Genomic DNA, 20,081 nt, shown 5'->3' with positions numbered 1-20,081 from the left:
GACCAATGGGGATGCGTGGTGGGGGCGCCAATGGGAGCGTGGACATTGGTGGAAACATTGTATCAACTTGCCACAGGTTGCAAGAGGGTGTGGAAGGAGCGAGATGACCTTCTCACCCCATCCAGGCGGCTAGCGCCAGTTCTTACACCCCTCAACCAGGGCAATGCCACCTATAACTTTCTCTTGAGCAATAGAAGAGCCATCTTCAAGGTCCCAGTAGCAGTCCCCTGTTTCAAGGAAAAGAGAGAGAAAAATGAAGATGTGAGAGGAAATAGGTACAAAATAGGAGAGGGGGATTCCTGACTAAAAAAGCAGAGAAGAGAACCTTAAAGGTGGAGTTAAAATGCAGAGAAGAAAAGAGAGAGAGGGGATGTGTTGAGTTGTTTGTAGTAGGCAACGAGTTTCCTCCAGGATGAGGCGACTACGACTCATTTCTGCCTCAAATCAGATGTGCTATTATCTTTAAGCCGCTTTTCCCCCTTGCATCTTGAGATATCTGTAATGGTCCGGACACCACCACATCAGCTTGGCACACTACGAGCGCCACCACATCAAACTGGCACACTTGGAGGGCCAGCACACTCTTGTAGAGAAAGGAAAGCAAGCAAAAGCCCCTTGGAAGGCGAGAGGCTCAGCCTGTGAATAGGAGGGAGGGCGCCTCCTGCAGTCTGACCTGAGGTGAGCTGCTTCACCATCGCGCTCCCCTCCACAGAGGTTAAACAGAGGTCACTTGAGGTAGCAGCTGCAGCCAAGGCTTAGGTAGCACCAGAAGTTGGGTTCCAATCCGGGATCTACCTCACGGTGACTGTGACTGGCTAGAAAGGAGCCCCTATCCAAAGTATGCAACAGGGTACCTTAAATTTGACTCTAGCGAGTCGTGGTGTCATCTTTCAAATGGTTATGGTAGATTGTGGATTTTAAACAAAAAAACCGTTCAGTGGGAATGGTGGGGTACAGTTGTAGTCGCAGCAATCAGGTAGCCCAGAAAGAAGAAATAGCTGAAGTTGGTGGCTAACCTGAGCTTAGAAGTGAGGCTCTTGCTGGGCGTGGTGGCTCACGCCTTAATCCCAGCACTCAGGAGGCAGAGGCAGGCAGATTTCCGAGTTTGCGACCAGTCTGGTCTACAAATTGAGTTCCAGGACAGTCAGGGCTATACAGAGAAACCCTGTCTCAAAAAAACCAAAGGGGGAAAAAAAAAAAAGAAAGAAAGAAAAAAAGAAGTGAGGCCCTTGCTTCTGGCAGAAAACAGATCTGATGCTTAAAGTACAGGAGTGGGGACCAATGGAGACCCTGTTACCGGCTCCCCTCTAAACTCTCAGGGATATGGCAGGCTAAAGGAGCTGGAGCTTTGTAAGACACTGTAGTGAATTGCCAGAACTATACAGAAAAGAGTGCTGTGGACAGGAATGGCAGCAGGGCCTCTCTCAAAGGCTTGTACCAGTTTCAAATAGCAGCTGCACCTTACCCCCTCAGAGGAAAGTTTTAAAAGTATCGTTTTTCCTTCCACCTCTGCTTGGGTCATGACCTATCCCTTCTGACTTTCGGGCAGCCTTTGATGTGGGTTTCTGAGAGCCTGAGGGATGACGTCTCCTAGGTGATCCCAGGCCTGCATCTATGGTCCTTCTCCTGGCTCTGCTTAAACCTGCTGCTGGGGCTACTGGGTGCAGAATGGGTACTGAGGCTGTGAACCTTTGTCTTGTCCTTGACCTGTGAGGTATGTGGAGGTTTACAAACTTTGACCTCTGACAGGTCTCAGTCTTTAATTTAGTTGCCAGTCCCCTGCCTACTTCATACACACACACACACACACACACACTTGCACACGCACAGGTGCACACACACTCACGCGTGCTTCCTTCCATACTTTGACTTCCACAGAAGAAATATAATTCTTGCAATATCCTGGTTTCTTTATTGAAAAAGAGATCTTTAGGCAATTCCTTAGAATCAAGGCCAGTGGCTCTGCTCCTGAATGGTAGGGACTTCAGGAGCCCTAACAATATCCATATGACTGCTATCATTCGAACCTCACCTCTGCTTCCATGTAACATAGCTCCTGCCTTAGCCCCACCCTACAAGGGCTGGAGAGACAGCTCAGAGGCTAGGAGCTCATATTGTTCTTCCAAAGAATGGGGATCCACACCAGGTAGCTTACAACTGCCTGCAACTTCAACTCCAGGGGTGATCCAGTGCTCTGGCCTCTGCTTGCGGCTTTAAAAGCCCACCCCTCCCACGTATGTCCTGTGGACTATGTCCACATCCCTGCATTGTTGAGCGCTGCCCTGAATCCTGTGCTTCTTTCCTGGTTTCACCACCCTCCTACTAGATCCAGATACCACCTTCCTGTCAGGAAGACTTTCAAGATCCCCATATTAGACTAATTCAGAGGGCCACTTCAGTGCAGTGTCCTTTGGTTCTGGTTTGTAAGAAAACTTAACATTTCTTTTTGAAATTTCATGTGTATGAGTATTTTGTTTGTATGTATGTCTGGCAGATGCCAGAAGAGGGTGTCAAATTCCGTGGAGTTACACATAATTGTGAGCCAACGTGCAGGAGCCAGCAACTGAACCCAAGTCCTCTGCAAGAGCAGCAAGTGCTCTTAATAGCTGAGCTATCATTCTCTGATTGGATTCTAGCCATTTCATCTGGTAAAGTGTGGAGGCCTAAGACTTTTTTTTTTCTTTTTAATTCTGCAAACAAAATTAGAGTTATGGCTCATGAATGGATGGGTAGATAACTTTATAGATAGATAAATGGGCAAATGAATGATTTACTAGGAGATGTGGCTCCCATGATTATGAAGGCTGAGAAATTCCATGACAGGGTGTTTTCCTGTTCAAGACCCTGGGGTGTCAATAGCATGATTCAATTCTGATCTAAAGACCTCTGAGCCAGAGGAGCTGCTGAAGTAAATGTCAGGTCAAGGCTGGGGTGGTGGTGGTGGTGGTGGAGGTGGTGGTTTCTAAGCACTTGGGGAGACACTGGTGTGAGCTCTGGGGTCTAAAGGCTAGAGATCCCAGGACTCTGATGGCCAAATGCTGCAGGCAGGAGAGAGAGGGAGAGAGGGAGAGAGGAAAAAAGAGAGAGAAGGGGAGGGAGAAACAGAAGGATAGAGAAGGAGAGAGGGAGTGAGGGGGGTAAAGTGAGAGTTTACTCTTGTTTTATTTACTTGGTCCCTCGGCCAATTATGTAGTGTCCTACAATGAAGATAGTGCTATGTAAGGTTACTGTAAAAGTGCTCTGGGAGGCATGTCCTCAGGCTGTGAAGTGACAGGAAGAGGATCCAGTGAACTTGACTTTGGGCTCTTTGCTCAAGAGGCCACTCTTAGGAAGGTTTGCAAATGGGTTTCTCCCTTCCTCTCCACTCCTCATTCTCCTCCTCTCCCCTTTTTTCCTCTTTTTCTTTCTTTGGCCTGGTGTGTGTGTGTGTGTAGCCCAGGCTAGCCTCAAACTATAACACCATCTTCCTCAGTCACCTGATGGCTGGGGATAGTGTGCCGACACACCTGCACTTCTATGTCTTCACTCTTCTTTTTTTTAAGCTGGCAACAAGATAGCTGCAGAGGGAGGTCCTGAAGGAACAGAGCAAGCTGGGGTGAGGTTGGGAACTTGGAGGATGGGTAACTCCCTTACATGCCCTCAGATGAATTCCATAGATAGGGGCCACTGTCCCAGATCCTGATACAAGGGGACAGACAATTTCCTGAGGATAAGCAGAGTGGCTCTTGACACGGTGGGGCGGGACATGAAGAGCAGAACCTCAGAACTGGGACATGAAAGAAGGATTCCTGGAGAAAGAGTGAGAAGGGACATGGTGGGACACCCCTGCCCAGCGTCTTGCAGAGCCTGGGAGATAGGCTTGGCTCCCCGTGTGCTCCCACAGTTGGCTCTTGCAAAGGCCTCCCTAGTTATTAACTGAGGACATGTAGGTTGTTTCTGTAGTGAAAGCGATGCATTTTATAGGCTCATAAACTCATAGGCTCCAAGGCTAGCCTATCAACTTTATTGGTGGCCTGCTGCCCTCTGCAAATGGTGATCCCCGCCTTAGGGGTGGAAGGCAGGGTAATTAAGAGGGTGGCAAATTCCTACTCTGACCTGACCGCTTCTCAGGAAGTTTTGATAACAGTCTGTGATCTGAAAGAAAGAGCTTTGTTTTCTGCATTAGTAGTAGCCAGACAAAGGTTCCTAGCAGGTTCCAGCACGAGGCTTGCGGACTGTAGGTTGGCAGTAGGGCACTTGCCTGTGGTGAATGAAGTTTCCTGTTCAGTTTCCCATACCGTTATAAATAAATACAGAGACGTACACAGAAAAAGGGAAGGTTTTAGTTCATCAGCTGTTTATGTGTAAAAATTTTGGGGGTGGGGGTTAGTTAAGAGCTTTGAATGAGTTAGCACAAAGAGATGGCTGGTCCAGTCAGGCATGATGGTGTACATCCGTAATCCCAGGACTCAGGAGGCAGAGGCAGGAGGATCATTGCAAGTTCAAGAACTGACTGTTTTATATATGGAGTTCTGGGCCAACCTGAACCACATACCGAGACCTTGTCTCAAGAAAGAAAGAAAAACAGACGTATAGCTGTTATAGGAAATGAAGATGCTATTAAATATTTCATTCATGGAATGGAAAGATGGCTCAGCGGTTAAGAGCACTGCCTGCTTTTCCAGAGGTCCTGAGTTCAATTCCCAGCAACCACATGGTGGCTCACCACCATCTGTAATGGGATGTGATGCCCTCTTCTGGTGTGTCTGAAGACAGTGACAGTGTATTCACACATATAAAATAAATAAATCTTCAAGATAATATTTCATTCATTATAGTTATAAATCCAGCTGAATATATATTTGTAGTAAGGAAATAGAACAATGTTAGAAAATATCAAAATTCAGGTATGCCCACAAATATAGTATGTCCATTACCTGCAACCAATAACTGCTAATATTTTTATGTGTGCTCATATACAGAGTATTAGAAATGTCACCTAAAGTAATGGTATTGCAGTTAGAATCTATGCTTTTAATGGTAATGGGGCAGTGGGTCAGCTAGTACACGTTTGCTGTACAGACACAAGAAGCTGAGGCGTGGAGGTCCATGTTTGCAATCCCAGCTCTGAGGAAGTGGAGGCAGGATACCTGTGGCTTGTTCAGTCTAGCCAACTGGTGAGCTTCAGACTCAGTGAGAGAGCCTGTCTCAAAAAAAAAAAAAATGAGGTGAAGAAGTAATTGAGGAAGACATTTGACATTGACCTCTGACCTCGACACACAGATGCACCTGTGAATGCTGGAACACAAGCACAAACAAACATGCCTGACCTTAAATGTATTGTTTTAGAGTAACTACTAATGTGCAACACCAAAGAATAATCTAGAAAGACCTATGTAATCTTTGTTTTTTCCTTGCTGATCACATCTTATAAAAATAAAGCACAATATACCACAGTCATGATATTGATATTTTTAAGTTAATGGTTTTAGTGAGATCTCTATGTGTTGACATGTATGTGTTTTTTCACACACATGTGCATCCACAAGCAGCCATGATGCGGACCAGTTCCACCATATGAACCCCTTGCATTGCCTTGCATTGCCCCTTTCATGATAACACTCCCCTGGCTTCTCATGTCCCTCAACCATTAACCAGGGGTATGTTTTCTTAATGTCTACATTTCACATTTTCAGAGATATCCTATGAATTATTCATGTTGTCAAAGGACATCTAGAGTATGTTCAGTTTTGGGTTATGATGAATAAACATTTGTATACAGTTTTATTTTAAAGATTCATTTATTTTTATTTGTGTGCATGAATGCCTGCACATGTGTATGTGTACCGTGTATGTGCCTGGTGCCCACTGAGACCAGAAGAGGCCACTAGAACCTCTGAAACCCAAGTTACAGATGCCTGTGAACCTCTATGTGAATATTAGAAGCTGAACTTGGGTCCTCTGCAAGAGCAGTCAGTACTCTTAACTGCTGAGTCCTCTCTCCAGCCCATGTGTACTGGTTTTTACTGTTAAAGATGTATGTCTTCCTTCTCTGGGTCAGATCCTCACAGTGTGGTTATTGCATAGGATTAGGGCTAGGGTTAGGGTTAGGGTTAGCCTCAATCACAGGTTCGAACTTACAGTCTCCCTCCATGCTTTGGAGGTGAGCTTGTGCTTTTCAGTTAGAGACACCTATGGGATAGACATGTAGAAAAGTCCCTGGGAAATCTCGTAGGAGTTCAGGACAGGCCTGGGCTGGAAGGGATATTTGGTAGGCATCAGTATAAAGGTGTTATCAGATGTGTCCTTGGGAATCAGATAGCAGGACCGGGTCCCCACCTTGGCTGCTCAAATCTCCTTGGTTGAGTTTCCATTTGAGACTATCTCTCTGCTTTCTCAGTTTTCCTCCAAGGATGGAGGCTGGGCCCTGACTGATATTGCCTGCAGTAAATGTTTATTGCATAAGGGCTATGAGCCAAATGTTATTTTGTGCTCTGAAGGTATCATAGTAAATAAGACAGGTGATAATCTCTCCTCCCATCTATCAACTGTATGTTTTAATGGAGGGAGAGACAGACAAGTCATTAACTGATGAAAACACTAGTTTTTAAGATGGTCATAACTATTAGGTAGAAACACACCGGTAGGCAAGGTGGATAAGAATGCAATTTTGAGGGTAGCCAGAGAAGCCTCTCTAAGAAGCTGACTACTGTGGTCTGAATGGTGTAAACTGAAACCTAATCCCCAGTGTGTTGGGAGGTGAGGCTTTCCCATCTCCCCATCCCTACCCCCACCCCCCAGAGACAAGGTTTTTCTGTGTAGCCCTGGCTGTCCTGGAACTCACTCTGTAGACCAGGCTGGCCTTGAACTCAGAAATCCGCCCACCTCTGCCTCCCAAGTGCTAGGATTAAAGGCGTGCACCGCCACCACCGCCTGGCTTGGGAGGTGAGGCTTTTAAGAATCTCCTGGTGTGACTGCCCTGGTGCACATCTATCCTAAAAAGGGAGTCCTGTGTGTCTCTTCCTTTGCTATCAGACTATTGACACAAAGGTTCCCAAGGAATTGGTATTTCCCTGGCAATCTCCTGCTGCGGGGAGGGAAAGGTTGGGATCTGGTGCCAGCCAGAAGAGGAAGTTCCCTCCTGGGAAGCGATTTCACTCATTTCTGACAACTTACAACACTTGCAGGAAAAGGCTAGAGTTGAGGCAGTGAGGGCCAACGATGTCCCGGACCACAAGTGACCAGGACTGCTTACTTAGACACGTGTCTTGCCATCTACTTAAACCTTAACCTCACGTCAAGAGAGCAAAGACCTGTGGGCCACTGGATCTTTAGAGAAATTTCAAGATGGCTACGTTGAACAAATCTCCTTTCTCTATTATTATTATTATTACTATTATATTATTATACCATAGGGGACTGAACTTAACTCAACAGAGCTGCAGGGACCCTGTCTTTGATCCTAAAGCCTATGCTACAGCTGAGCCTGGATTTTTAACTTTCTGGGTATCAGAACTATAAGAACTAAGTCCTTTCAAAGCCACCTAGTTTATGACACTTTGTTAGGAAAGCAGACAAAAACCTGAGACATGACACCTGAAAAAACGCTGGAGGGAGAAAAGGCAGCTAATGTGAGTGCCTGAAGACATTCCAGATTGAACAAGGGGTGTATGAGAGGGCACAGAGATACTGCTTCTCATTCAATATACAATTTAAATATATAAAAATATATTTTATATTAATGAAATATATAAGTAAAATTTTATATTTAGCTATTATATAAATATACATTATATCTTGTATAATATGTTACATATTGCACAATACATAATATGTTTATATATTATATATAAATGATATATTATATAAAATGTATTTATATTATATATAAGTTTAATAAAAATCAATGTACTATATATTCTATATAAATAATTTAATATATTTATATATAAAATATAATCTTGAGGCTGGAGAGATGACACAGTAGTTAAGACTGCTTGCTCCATAATCATGAAGACCAGAATTTGGGCCCTAGAATCCATGTAACAAGCTGGATGTCCCTATAAACAAGCGTAACCTCAGCTCTGAGGCAGGCAGACATAAGGGACTGTGGAGGTTCGCTGGCTTCCAGCCTAGCCATGAAAATGAGAGCCCCAGTTCCAGGGAGAGACCCTGCCAGTGCCCTCTTTGGGCCCCCACAAGAGCATAGATACCCACATGTGTGTGTGCGTGTGTGTGTGTGTGTGTGTGTGTGTATACACATAAATAATTTGATCTTTTTTTTTAAGATCTATTTATTTATTTATTTATGTAAGTACACTGTAGCTGTCTTCAGACACTCCAGAAGGGGGCGTCAGATCTTGTTACTGGTAGTTGTGAGCCACTATGTGGTTGCTGGGATTTGAACTCAGGACCTTTGGAAGAGCAGTCGGGTGCTCTTACCTGCTGAGCCATCTCACCAGCCCATAATTTGATCTTTTTGATGCTTTTTTTTTTTTTTTTAATTAAGAAAGGCTGGCCTTGAACTCACAGACACCTCCCTAGCTCTGCCTTCAGAGTACACACCACCATGCCTGGTCTTCATGCACTGTCTTACTAAATCTTCATTATGACTCTGCCTGGTGGACATTATCAGTGCCCTCTCAAACATGAAGAAATAAGGCAAAGTGTGTATGCCTTGTAAAAACTTCAAATAATTTTCTAAACAAGAAAAAGAGAGCAGGCAAAAGGAACTAAAAGTCCTTCAGAGAATACAAATGTAGGTTGTTTAACAATTTTCCTGAGTTTAAAAATGTTCACAAAACCACAATTAATTGAAAAAAACTAACAAGAAACTGGGATCATAGGCCACATCCTTTTGAAACTTGACTTTTTTCCTCTAAGTGGTACATCTTGGTTGGTATAGTTTACCCTTCCTACTCAGGAACTTAGGGCTAGACAGGACGGGTGGGGGTGGTGGGGATTTTTTATTGCAAGTTCAAGATCTGTGTGGGCAATTTAGTGAGACTGTGACAAAACCCAAAAGCAGCTTAACGGTGGGGTGTTTGCCTAGCGTGTGTGAGGCTCTGGCACAAAAAAAAAAAAAAAAAGTCCAAGCTGGGCTTTTGTGAGTTGACGTCACACTAGCCACTTTACCTGTTGGGACTCCAGTTTTCTGTAAAGAGAAGGGGCAGAGGACAAAAGATTCTGCGGTGTCATGCCAATAAGCTGGGCACATCACTCCCTCCCCGCCCTGTATGTGGAACGTTCGCAAGGTCCAGCTTTATTTTACTTGAACTGAGGCAGCAGTGTTAGCAACTCAGGTGACACTCTGCATCACCAGAAAACTTCAGCACGCGGCGACGTCAGGGACCCGGCTGAGAGCGGGGCGGGGCGGGGCTACAGGGGTAGATGGGCGGCGCGGGGCGGGGCGCACGGTTGGTAGGTTGGGCGTGGCGTGACGTACGAGGCGCCGGAGCCAGGCTCCGCCCCGTCGCGCCGAGTCCCGCCCCTCTGCCCTGAGCGGCTCGGGTCTTTTGCAGCGCGCGCGCGCAGCGATGGCGGAGGCGGTGGAGCGCACAGACGAGCTGGTCCGGGAGTACCTGCTCTTCCGTGGCTTCACGCACACATTGCGGCAGCTGGATGCCGAGATCAAGGCGGACAAAGAGAAGGGGTTCCGGGTGAGGGGCCGGCAGGGGCGGCGGAGGCGGCTCGGGGGGCGGGCTTCCTGCTCCAACACTGCCCTCCCGGGCGAGGGCCGCGCTGTCACTGCGTGGTAGGGGACTGAAGACGTCTCCGGTCTGGCCCTGGCTTGACATAGGAGGAGCTGAGGGCGGGAGATGGACGTGACTTGCCCTAAGTTGCTCAGTGAGTGAGTCAGGAGGATCGGGACTCGGGTCCCTGATTCCTGGTCCAGGGCTTCACTCCATGCCAGCCTCTCTGTAGGTGCTAGCCAATAGTTGGCCGGCGTGGTTACAACGCTTTCAGAGCCATGGTTGAGCACAAGGCTGGATTTTGACAGAAGAGGTATTCAAATATTGTCCCTCTATAGCAGCGGGAGCAAAGGGGGCTGCACGCAGAAGACTGGGTTCCGGTCTGGGAGGTGGGTTGTAAGAATGGCATTATCAGGGAATCGTTGGAAGATTTCCTTCTGCATGCTTTGAAGCACAAATTTCTCTGATACTAGTTTCCATTGAGAGGTGCTTGGGATTTCTTTGCTTATGATTTGTATGTTTGCACGTACAGAGTGAAATTGGTCTTGGGCAGATGGATTGAGGGAGGTGGTGAGCTAGTTGTTGGTGCATCAGAAAGAAGTTAGGATATTGGTTTGGTTGCTTAGTGGCAAAGCAAAGCATTTCCCTGCTCCAGACAGCAGTGTCCTGCTGGATGGACATTGATATTTAAAACACTGTCATGGTGTGATTGTCTTTGGCGGAAGGCAGCAGCCACTGAGGCTCTGGTGGGACTCTGATGACCCGCAGGGAGCCAGTAATCACTGTGTCTCTTGGAATTCAGAAACTGTGGAGCTGGGACAAGAACCCTGGCAATTGTCTCTGGCTCATTGGCTCTTACTTATTTTTACAATGTGAGGCAATCAAGACTGCTGTTGAAGTGATATTGCCAAGTTGGTCAAGGAGACTCAACACCTGAGCCAAAGCTCTTGCTTTCTGGAATTTCCGAGCTTGCCAGAGCACCAAGTCCTGTATCTAGCATGAGAGAATAATTTAAAAGCTAGTATGCTAACATATCTTGGGAATTTTTTTATATTTTTTCATTTTTCGAGACAGGGTTTCTCTGTATAGCCCTGGCTGTCCTGGAACTCACTCTGTAGACCAGGCTGGCCTCAAACTCAGAAATCCACCTGCCTCTGCCTCCCGAGTGCTGGGATTAAAGGTGTGCGCCACCACGCCCAGCACATCTTGGGAATTTTATAGATTGCCAACTGAACTCTGTATGTTTTTACATCTGGGAGCCATAGGAAGAAGATGAAACTATATTATGTATAGTGAGGTGAGAAATCTCCTGTCTTTGGCCACCTCCAACGATGCTGTCTCCCCCCAGGTGGACAAGATTGTGGATCAGCTGCAACAGTTGATGCAGGTGTATGACTTGGCTGCCCTTCGGGATTATTGGAGCTACCTGGAACGGAGGCTCTTCAGCCGCTTGGAGGACATATATCGACCTACCATCAACAAACTGAAAACCAGCCTGTTCCGCTTTTATCTTGTCTACACAATCCAGGTACTTCTTGCTTTGACTGTTTCCCCATCCCCAGGGTCTTATGATCTGTAGAGATCATCTGATTGGTTTTCCCCAGTTCTATGTCCTTTTGGTTTTAAGCATGTAAACTTGTGTAGCATTTTAAAGAATATAAACTCTCTCTATATATAGTTTATATTTGGAGCTGGCAGTGGTGGTGCACACCTACCTCCTTTCCCAGTGCTCAGGAGGCAGAGGTAGGTGAATTTCTAAGTTCGAGGCCAGCCTCTGCTGCAGAGTGAATTCTAGGACAGCCAGGGCTGCACAGAGAAACCCTGACTCTAAAAGCAAAACAAAATGTAGCTGATTTGGGGAACTAATTTAGATTATTTAGTGTCACCTAGGGATTGTTTTCAGGATGGCACTTGTCATTAGAACCTCAGTTTACTTTTGATTTTGAAACTGGGTGAGTCTCATGTATCCCAGGCTGGCCTCAAACTTGATATGTATTGAGGATGGCTTTGAACTTCTGATCTTCCTGATTCTGTATTTCAAGTGCTAGGTAGATAGATGTGCCACATGCCTGGGTTTATTTGGTGCTGGGGATTGAACCTAGGGCTCTGTGCATTCCTGACGAATGATCTACTACAACTGAGCTATCCCCAGCCCCAGAACTTCAGTATAAATCAGCTTTGAAATGTGAAGAGGCTGGGCAGGGGTGGCGCACGCCTTTAATCCCAGCACTTGGGAGGCAGAGGCAGATAGATTTCTGAGTTCAAGGCCAGCCTGGTCTACAGAGTGAGTTCCAGGACAGCCAGGGCTACACAGAGAACCCCTGTCTCAAAAAAACAAAAAAGAAAAAAAAAATGAGAGAAGGGTGATGATTTTCTTCATATGTAGATACTGTTTCACTGGCCTGACAGGAGGTATGCGAAGGCTGTCTGCTCCGCAACAGTGAAGAACCTGACTACCTGACTTAGGGACTTGTCTTTCTCCTCCCTTGCAACCTCCTTTGTATCTTGGCAGACAAACCGAAATGACAAGGCGCAGGAGTTCTTTGCAAAGCAGGCCACGGAGCTCCAGAACCAGGCTGAGTGGAAGGATTGGTTTGTCCTGCCCTTCTTGCCATCCCCAGACACCAACCCTACCTTCGCTACCTACTTTTCTCGACAATGGGCAGACACGTTCATTATTTCTCTGCACAACTTCCTGAGTGTCCTCTTTCAGTGCATGCATATCCTTTCTGCTGCGTGTGGCAGTGTCTGTCGTCTGAGGGACCCAGGCACGGAGGTCAGTGGCCACTGCTCATGGGACACCCATTTCTTTCACTAAATACCCAAAGATCCCTCACAGGTGTCATGTGAGCAGCTTGACAAATTGCGGGTTATTCTTGTCACGAGTCCAGAGAGTCATAGCTCTTAGTTCTGCATCTGTGCTGTCAGTAATAGCTGGTATGCATGGACAGGGAAGTTGGCAGCTTCTGGGTGCTGGTACTGGCTCAGCCAGGCAGCTCAAGGGTTAGGAGCAGCCGGGCATGGTACATGTTTCTGGGTGGGGTGTATGTGGGGGTGCTGTCACTTGCTTTGGCTCGGATTTGGTGGCAGATGAAAACAGTTTTGGGACTGGAGATTTCAGCCTGAGCTTGTGTTTGGAGTACCTTCTGGGATGGTGACATCAGGGTGGCTCCCCTTGCCAGAGTATAGAGTAGCTTTACGGATATATTTTCAGGTGTTTGAGAGAGAGTGGGAGGGAGAGAAAACATCACTGTAATTCACTGCCTACAACTATGTTGTTGAAGGCCCAAGATCTGATGTGAGAATATGGCTGCCTGGTGAGGGACTGATAAATTTGGGTGTGGTGGAGGCCCAGACACTGCAGCTGTGTTGACCTCTGGGAGGAACATTTTCGGATGGAGGTTCCTGCCTTTGCTCCCCCCCCACACACACACACATACCCACCGCCTTCTTCCTGTTGTGGATAAGTGTGAATCAGCCTTTCTTTTCTCCTCCTTCCTCTTCTTCCTGAGGACTTTCCAAAGAACTTAGCGTGACCACATTGGTCCTCCAGGGCAGCTGGAACCTGTTGTTCATTATCTCTTCAGTGCAAAACGGGTCATGACCCTGCAAACTAGGTCATGCACATTGGAGCTGCAGTTTGCCACCTACCCACTCCGTGCTTCCAGCAGAACTCTGAGCAGCAGCTGGGAAGGACCAGTACCCTAAGCTGGAGCATAGGTGGTCATGGGGTGGTGTGTGGCTGTGCAGTCTGTGGAGTGGTTTAACCATTTACATGTTTGCCAGGGAGAGAGACAGCCTGGAGAAAGGAAAGGCCTAGTGGTGGATTCTGCTTCCAGTTTTGCTTCCAGCTGGATGTTGGCATGGACCTCGAAAAGGCTTAGATTGTGAAGTCTACTGAACACTGGCTCTTTACTGCTGGTGCTGGGGAAAATGCCTGAGTTTGGGATTTATGGCTTATGCAAGACTTGGCCAGGCAGATTGTCATGTGCCTCTTGAGTCCAAAGGAGTCAGGTGGTCTAGAGTAACAGGCGCAGGGCCCGGGAAGAGACTCTTTCCACAGTGCCAATTCTGTCCTCTGTCCCCTGGGCCTTACATTTGAGTGTTTGGCTGGGAAGGACTTTGAAATCTCGCCAGGCAGAGATTTATTCTTTAACTTTGTGCACCGGTTCCTGTGATCCTGAACTTTGATGCGGAGTGCCAGCGGACCAACCAGGTCCAAGAAGAAAATGAAGTCCTGCGCCAGAAGGTTTGTTCCGAGCAGGCTTGCTCTCTGGGAAGCACTTCTGCTTTGGGGTAGCAGTGGGAACTGGTTAAATATAGAAAAGGTGAACTGTTCTCAGATGAAAGTGAACCACCAGCACTGAGATTAATGTTTGAAATCAGGTGTGCCTCATGAGCAACGAGGCAGCAAAAACAAGCCTGTAAGAAGAAAAAGTCTGTGTGTGTTCGCAACACTCGGCCCTTTTCATCCGTTTTCCTTTTAAATTATATGTGTGGTATGTGGGTGTAGGTGCCCATACAGGCCAGAAGAGGGTGTCAGATCCCTTGGCGTTGGAGTTAAAACCCCACTCACTCTTTTAACTGCTGAGCCATCTCTCCAGCTCCATCTGTTAGTTCTTCCCGGTGTTTTTTCCATGTAGCCACGCATATGCTGTTTATAAGGCAGGTAAAATTGTTCTGAATCAGCAACGCACTTGATAAAAGAGGAGCTCCAAGACGCCTGTGCCTGCTTTTACACTCTGCCCCATGAGTCTCCCCGTCTTGGAGTGGAGATCTGTGTCAGTGATATTGCGGGGAACGAAAGTAAGCTTATAAGCTGTTTGGGGGTTGAGATTCTCAGATGCCGCATCATCGTCTTCAGGCAGGGGCTAAGGATGCTGCAATACCATAATTATTAAAAACATTTTTCTCTGCAAGTTTCAAAGGCTCATTTTGTGGATTTCACTCCAGTGAATTCAGGAAGGAACAGTTGGAGGGGTAAAAGGAAGTAAATCAAGCGATTAAGAAGAAAATAAACCCACAGTGGTTTTGGATGTCCAAAAGTGTTTTGCTTTTTTAACTCATTATTAGCTGTCACTCTTTCATTTGCCCACCATTTGATGAGTAGAAATGGTTTGGATGTGGTGTGTCTAGGAAGCTCCCTTAATAGAGGGAAGGTCCTGTGATGTCACTGGCTAACTGGGCTTTGCCCCTCCGTAGCTTTTTGCACTGCAAGCTGAAATCCATCGACTAAAGAAGGAAGAGCAACAGCAGGAAGAAGAAGCAGCAGCTTTGGTCCAACACAAACTGCCACCTTATGTCTCCAGTATGGACCGCCTTGGGGACTCGGAGCTGTGAGTATGCTTGGGGTTCGAGAGGGGGTGGGGGCTGCCATCTGTCCTCTGATTTCCCTGTGGTCTGAGTGTCACACTGACTTCCTCATTGGCAGTGCCCTATGTCTGCTGAGGGAGAATTGCCACAGAGGGATTTAGCATACCTGGCTCCAAATTGTATGTGTGAGGTCTCAAGTTTTTAAGGTTCTCCCCTGGATGGGGAACTGTATAGCTGTGTCAGGTGTCATGATGGTGGAGTCCAGGGAAGCTGCTTCATAGGTTGGAAGGACTGGTCCCCACAGGTGGGCACAGGTGGGCCTCTCAGGAGAAGCTACTGGGGTTATAAAGAGGTAGACAGTATGGGAGAGAAGTTTGTGTGACCTTAAAAAAACCCAGCCAGTCTGATCTCTGTACCTGGAAGTCACGTGCCAATCACAGCTGCCATAAGGTTTTTACTAGAGGCATGGAGAAAGTAAAAGGGAACCCATAGGGTTTGTTTATTAACGAACATGTTTATTTTATCTAACCTCATTCTCAAACTACTCTAATGCATAGTAAATGGTAATCAAACATACTGAGCTCCTCTGTATTTTTTTTTTTCATACTAAGTCTTTTGCACCCATCGTGGCTCGCCCCTTCTCATCTCCATTTGGATTTGCACGGTAAATTAGGGGCTCAGTAGCACATGTGGCCAGCGACTGTCAGACAAGGCAGCTCTGAGATCTCCTGGGTCTCTAAACAGAGCTGCAGCGGACTTCACTTTGGGGCCGGATGTGCTTGCTGGCTCTTTGGTCAGGAAATGGTACAGAGGGTCACACTGCCTTTCAAACTCTGGTCTCGGAACCTAGCTAAGCCCCCGGTCACTAACCTCGGCCGGGAGTTGCGTGTCCTGGATCTTTCTCATTTCCCTCCAGCTCCTAATGCTGTGCTTTGATTATTTGAACAGAGCATTGGTGTGCAGCCAGAGGCCTGCCTCCCTCTCCCAGTCTCCTCGAGTGGGGTTCCTGTCCTCACTGCTGCCTCAGAGTAAGAAGAGCCCTTCAAGGTTGTCACCTGCCCAAGGCCCCCCTCAGGCTCAGAGTTCGGCCAAGAAAGATTCCTTCAGCAGTCAGGTAACTGTGGGCCCTGTTTGTCTAGTGCTTATCGGGATGCTTCTGATGGCCTGTTCTCAGGCCGTCTTCCTTGTCACTCATGGGCTGTGGGTCATCTTCTCGGGCCAAATTCCTGGATGTGTTATGAGACCCCAAATTCAGTTCCCTTTCTTTCTTCTCCCTTTCCTGCAACCCCCTTGCCCCCTAAACACATAACCTTACCAGCCAGTGATGTCATTGCAGGATGAGAACAGAGATAAAACTGTAGAGGGGTATTTAGTGGGGGGGAAAAAAATCCAGAAAATCTACCTAATGAGCCCCCTTTCCATCTCTCTGGCCTGTGTCTGGCAGTGCCGGTTGTGATGCTGAGCCAGAGGGCAGAGTGTGTGTGGACATGCCGACAGGACTTGCTGAACCTCAGACTCCCACTCTTGGCCTCTCAGCCCCACATAGATTTGTCCTCCAGTTCCCCATGCAGCTCTGTCACTGTTGTCAGTCTGCCACACTCCACTGGTGAAGTGTCAGGTGGCAGCGGGGAGTAGATGTGGAAGGGTTCCTTCCCTTTGCACAGGTTTCCCGGAAACTCGAGGGGTTTTGAGTGTTTAGGTAGCTCAAGTGTGAGATCTGAACCAAGTTTTGGAATTTTGAAGTTTTAGGGCTACAAATGAGTGTCTGGCCAAACAGTGGATTAAAGACTAAAGTGAAAGTCTGTGTCTCACTTAATTAAATGTTGGTATTTGCTGATTCTACGAAAGACTTCTACCATTCTTCACGTGTATGTTATATGATAGGAGGCCTTTGATGCCAGCTTATGCCAGAGCAGTCAGGAGTCCTCCGAGGGGTTTTACTGGTGGGGTCTGTTGGAACCCAGTGGTGTGGCTCAGGAGAGCACTTCTGGAGCACACTTGACAAGCTTGCAGGTTTAATAGACTTGCAGTTTTAGACCTCACTGCTTTCTCTTCCTGTGTTTACTAAGACCGTAAGGGGGAGGTTCTGTCGCTAAGGTCTTGTTCCGCAATTGGTTCTTTCTTGACTTGTCAATAAAGAAGGCCAGAGGCCCATTGCTGAACGTAAGGTACACATGGGTCTCAAGAGGAAAAGGAGATGCAGGGAAAGAGTTTTTTTAAAAAAACTACCCGCAACATAAGACGGCAGATTGTCGGTGTGTCCCTTCTTCTTCACCACCCTTGACTTGAGTTGTAACTGCTGGAGCAGTTTAGGGTGGCTGTTTGTGCCCAGGATGCTGGAGTCTGCATGAGACTGCCACGGGCCTGTAGATGAGTTAGTACCGTTGAGCTGGAGACACTGAGTAGGATTCTGGGGGAGATGGAGCATGGACTCAGGCAGCTTTCTTTTTACTCTGGCTCGTTGTTCTGTACTCAGAATGTTTAAATTCTCCCTGGTTTTCTTGGGGAGGAACAGGGCTACAGAAGTTCCCTTGGTATCAGCAGCATCTAGCAGAGGCCAAACAGTAAATTATAGTAAGAGCTGGACTCCTGAAGGTCAATGCTGTTTGACTGTCACCTTGGCACGCCTGAGTATGGAGTGTCATAAATCACCCAGCGCTACCTCTGTGACTGCTTTTCTGAAAGTCCAGATCTTACGAGTAGAACTTCTACTAGAATTCTTCTAGAGTGTGGCTAGGTCTGCTCCGCTGTTTGCCTTCTGGGTCTCACTGAACAACTTCTAAAAGCTTGATAGGTGGTGGGTGGAGCCTAGAGTCTCTTGAACTCCAGCTTCACTGGGGTGGAAAGCAAACACAAAGGCTGCTTCAGGTAAGCCATGCTTTTGATACGTCCAGGAATTATGGCTCATGTAGTAAGCTTGAGTGGTGTGGTGTATTGAGTGTGTGTGAGCGTAGTTTACAGCCAAACGGCGAAAAGAGAATGGGCCAAGCCATTTTTTTTCTGTTTATGACGATGGTGATTTTAATTTTTTTGTCTGTACATGTCTCTTTGCAGTGTATGTGCACATGTGCATGTGTGCATTTGGAGGACGGAGATTAATGTTAAGGGTCTTTTCTCTGTCGCTTGTAGAGCTCACCATGGGTGTCTGGAGTCACCTCAGGCCGGCACTATGCTCACAGGGCAGGCTCTTTACCCGTTCAACCATCTCCCCAACATAACTCATTTCCTGTTTTCAACCGATGGTAGATATTTAGGCTCGGCATTTGTGTCAGTTCTAATAATAGCTAGTAGGTTTGAGGTCGGAGTGAACGGCAGAATTGTGGAGCTGGCCGTGGATTTCAGGGTCACCCCTTCCCTGTCTTACTGTGACTCCTGCAATGTGGCTGGCCTTTCCCTGCGGTCTCAGGGGCATTTGCTTAGTATGAGCCTGTTAGTGCACCTTTGATGACCTCAGCTTGTCCCCCAGCCTACACAGAATGGGGCTTGTGTAGGACAGCCCAGCTCTTTCCATGTGGAGCTTCTCTGTCCACCCACTCTCTGTTTACTCCTGTTGCCATGGTATCGCTCATGCATGTGGCTCTTTACTCTGAGAGGACTTTATAATGTCTCTGTCCTTTGGTCATAGTTGATGTTCAGATAGTGTTGTAGACGTGTCCCTTACCAGTGTCAAATGCAGTATGTGGTAGGGGCACTTCCAGTGATGTGGTAGCATGTTCCTGTGCAATCCGTAGGCGCCGACCCTGGGCTCTACACCAGCTTGCTTGACCAACATATGTTAGGCTCAGTCTTTTCCCACCATGGCCATCCTAGAATTCTTCTTTCTTCTTTGCTGTTAAAGGATGGACACACAGAAAACATAAATGGTATTTTGTTGTTAAATGGGAAACATATAAAACTATTGGACTTTTCTACCTTAAATATTATTTACATATAGCGTTGTAAATTTTATTCACAGCATTTTGCCTGCTTAGGGTCCCACACTGTATGTAGCTCAGGCTGGCTCCAAACTCCGACAGTCCTCTTTCCTCAGCCTTCCAAGTGCTGTGGTCACAGGGCAGAGGCATGTCATCTGGCTTCATACTATTGTGAACACACACTCTCTGGGCTTTCAGGAGAAATCTGGAGGCAGAATTGGGAGTGAGGGGACAACTGTAAAACCATGGTCCCCAAGGTCTTCTGGGATCTGTAACTGCAAGAGCTAATGGGTCATGTCCACAGTAGCGGGTGTGCAGTGCAGGGGCTTCCCTGCCATTGATCCTTTCCCAGAGTGATAGTTCTCAGCCCTTCACATCTACTAAGGAGCCCGGGGCAGCAGGTGGGAATTACCTTCTTATGGAGATAGCCCTTAATTGGCTGTCAAGTAGGGAAAGCAAAGAACAACAACCTCTGCAAATTACCCTGTTCCCTGCTGAGACGCCAGCAGTGAGGCCATCTGGCTGAGTCCTGTGCCCCAGGAGCTGGGCAGGATGGCAGAGGATGCTGGCTACAGTTGAGCTGTAGGAGGCGCTGCCTTCTGATGCCTTGGCCTTCCGGGGAGACTGGTTTCTCAGAATCCTCCTGTATCTACCACGGCTGTCTCCAGAAGGAGCAGATCACAAAAGGCAGGTTACAGACACCTCTCCTGAACTGTTGGGAGCCAGGTAGACTCTGATTGTATAGAATTCAGGCCATTTGAATGTTGTATGAATCTACTTTTTAGGATTTTTTTAAATGTATGGTTTTTTTTTTCTGTGTGTTTGCCAAGGTACATTTGTATTCAACACATATGGGCCTGTGTCTACAGAGGCCAGAAGAGTGTGTTAGATAGCCTGGGAGTCATAGACCTTTGTGAGGCTCCACATGGGTGCTGGCCACCGAACCTGGGTCCTCTGCAAGAGCAGCCAGTGCTCTTAACCCCTGAGCATCTCTCAAGCACAGCATTAGTTAGGATTTTTATGAGGTTTTTTTTTTTTTTTTCCTTAAACCCTGCAGTGATGAATTATGTCATAGAAAACATTTTTTTTTTAAGTTGTGCACATTTATATCTAGACACGCATTTGCCTGTTTACTAAAGTGCTTCGTGGACGGCTGCCTTCCACAGATGTCTGCCATATTGGT

The 20,081-nt window shown here is 47.1% G+C and overlaps 1 protein-coding gene across 1 annotated transcript in view; it reads left to right on the top strand.

Annotated features, from left to right (window-relative positions):
- Window positions 1–9,498: 9,498 nt before the first annotated feature.
- Wdr91 (WD repeat domain 91) overlaps window positions 9,499–20,081 on the top strand; it is a 29,748-nt gene continuing 19,165 nt past the window's right edge. The window contains exons 1-6 of the mRNA XM_021190543.2: window positions 9,499–9,638; window positions 11,020–11,199; window positions 12,184–12,391; window positions 13,838–13,920; window positions 14,874–15,007; window positions 15,933–16,098. Of these exons, the coding sequence (XP_021046202.1) occupies window positions 9,516–9,638; window positions 11,020–11,199; window positions 12,184–12,391; window positions 13,838–13,920; window positions 14,874–15,007; window positions 15,933–16,098 (894 nt within the window). The 5' untranslated portion in view covers window positions 9,499–9,515. The remainder of the gene's footprint in view (window positions 9,639–11,019; window positions 11,200–12,183; window positions 12,392–13,837; window positions 13,921–14,873; window positions 15,008–15,932; window positions 16,099–20,081) is intronic.

Source organism: Mus pahari, chromosome 2, assembly GCF_900095145.1.
Source record: "Mus pahari chromosome 2, PAHARI_EIJ_v1.1, whole genome shotgun sequence".
In the NCBI taxonomy this organism is placed as follows: domain Eukaryota; kingdom Metazoa; phylum Chordata; class Mammalia; order Rodentia; family Muridae; genus Mus; species Mus pahari.
This window is presented reverse-complemented; position numbering and strand designations above follow the sequence as displayed.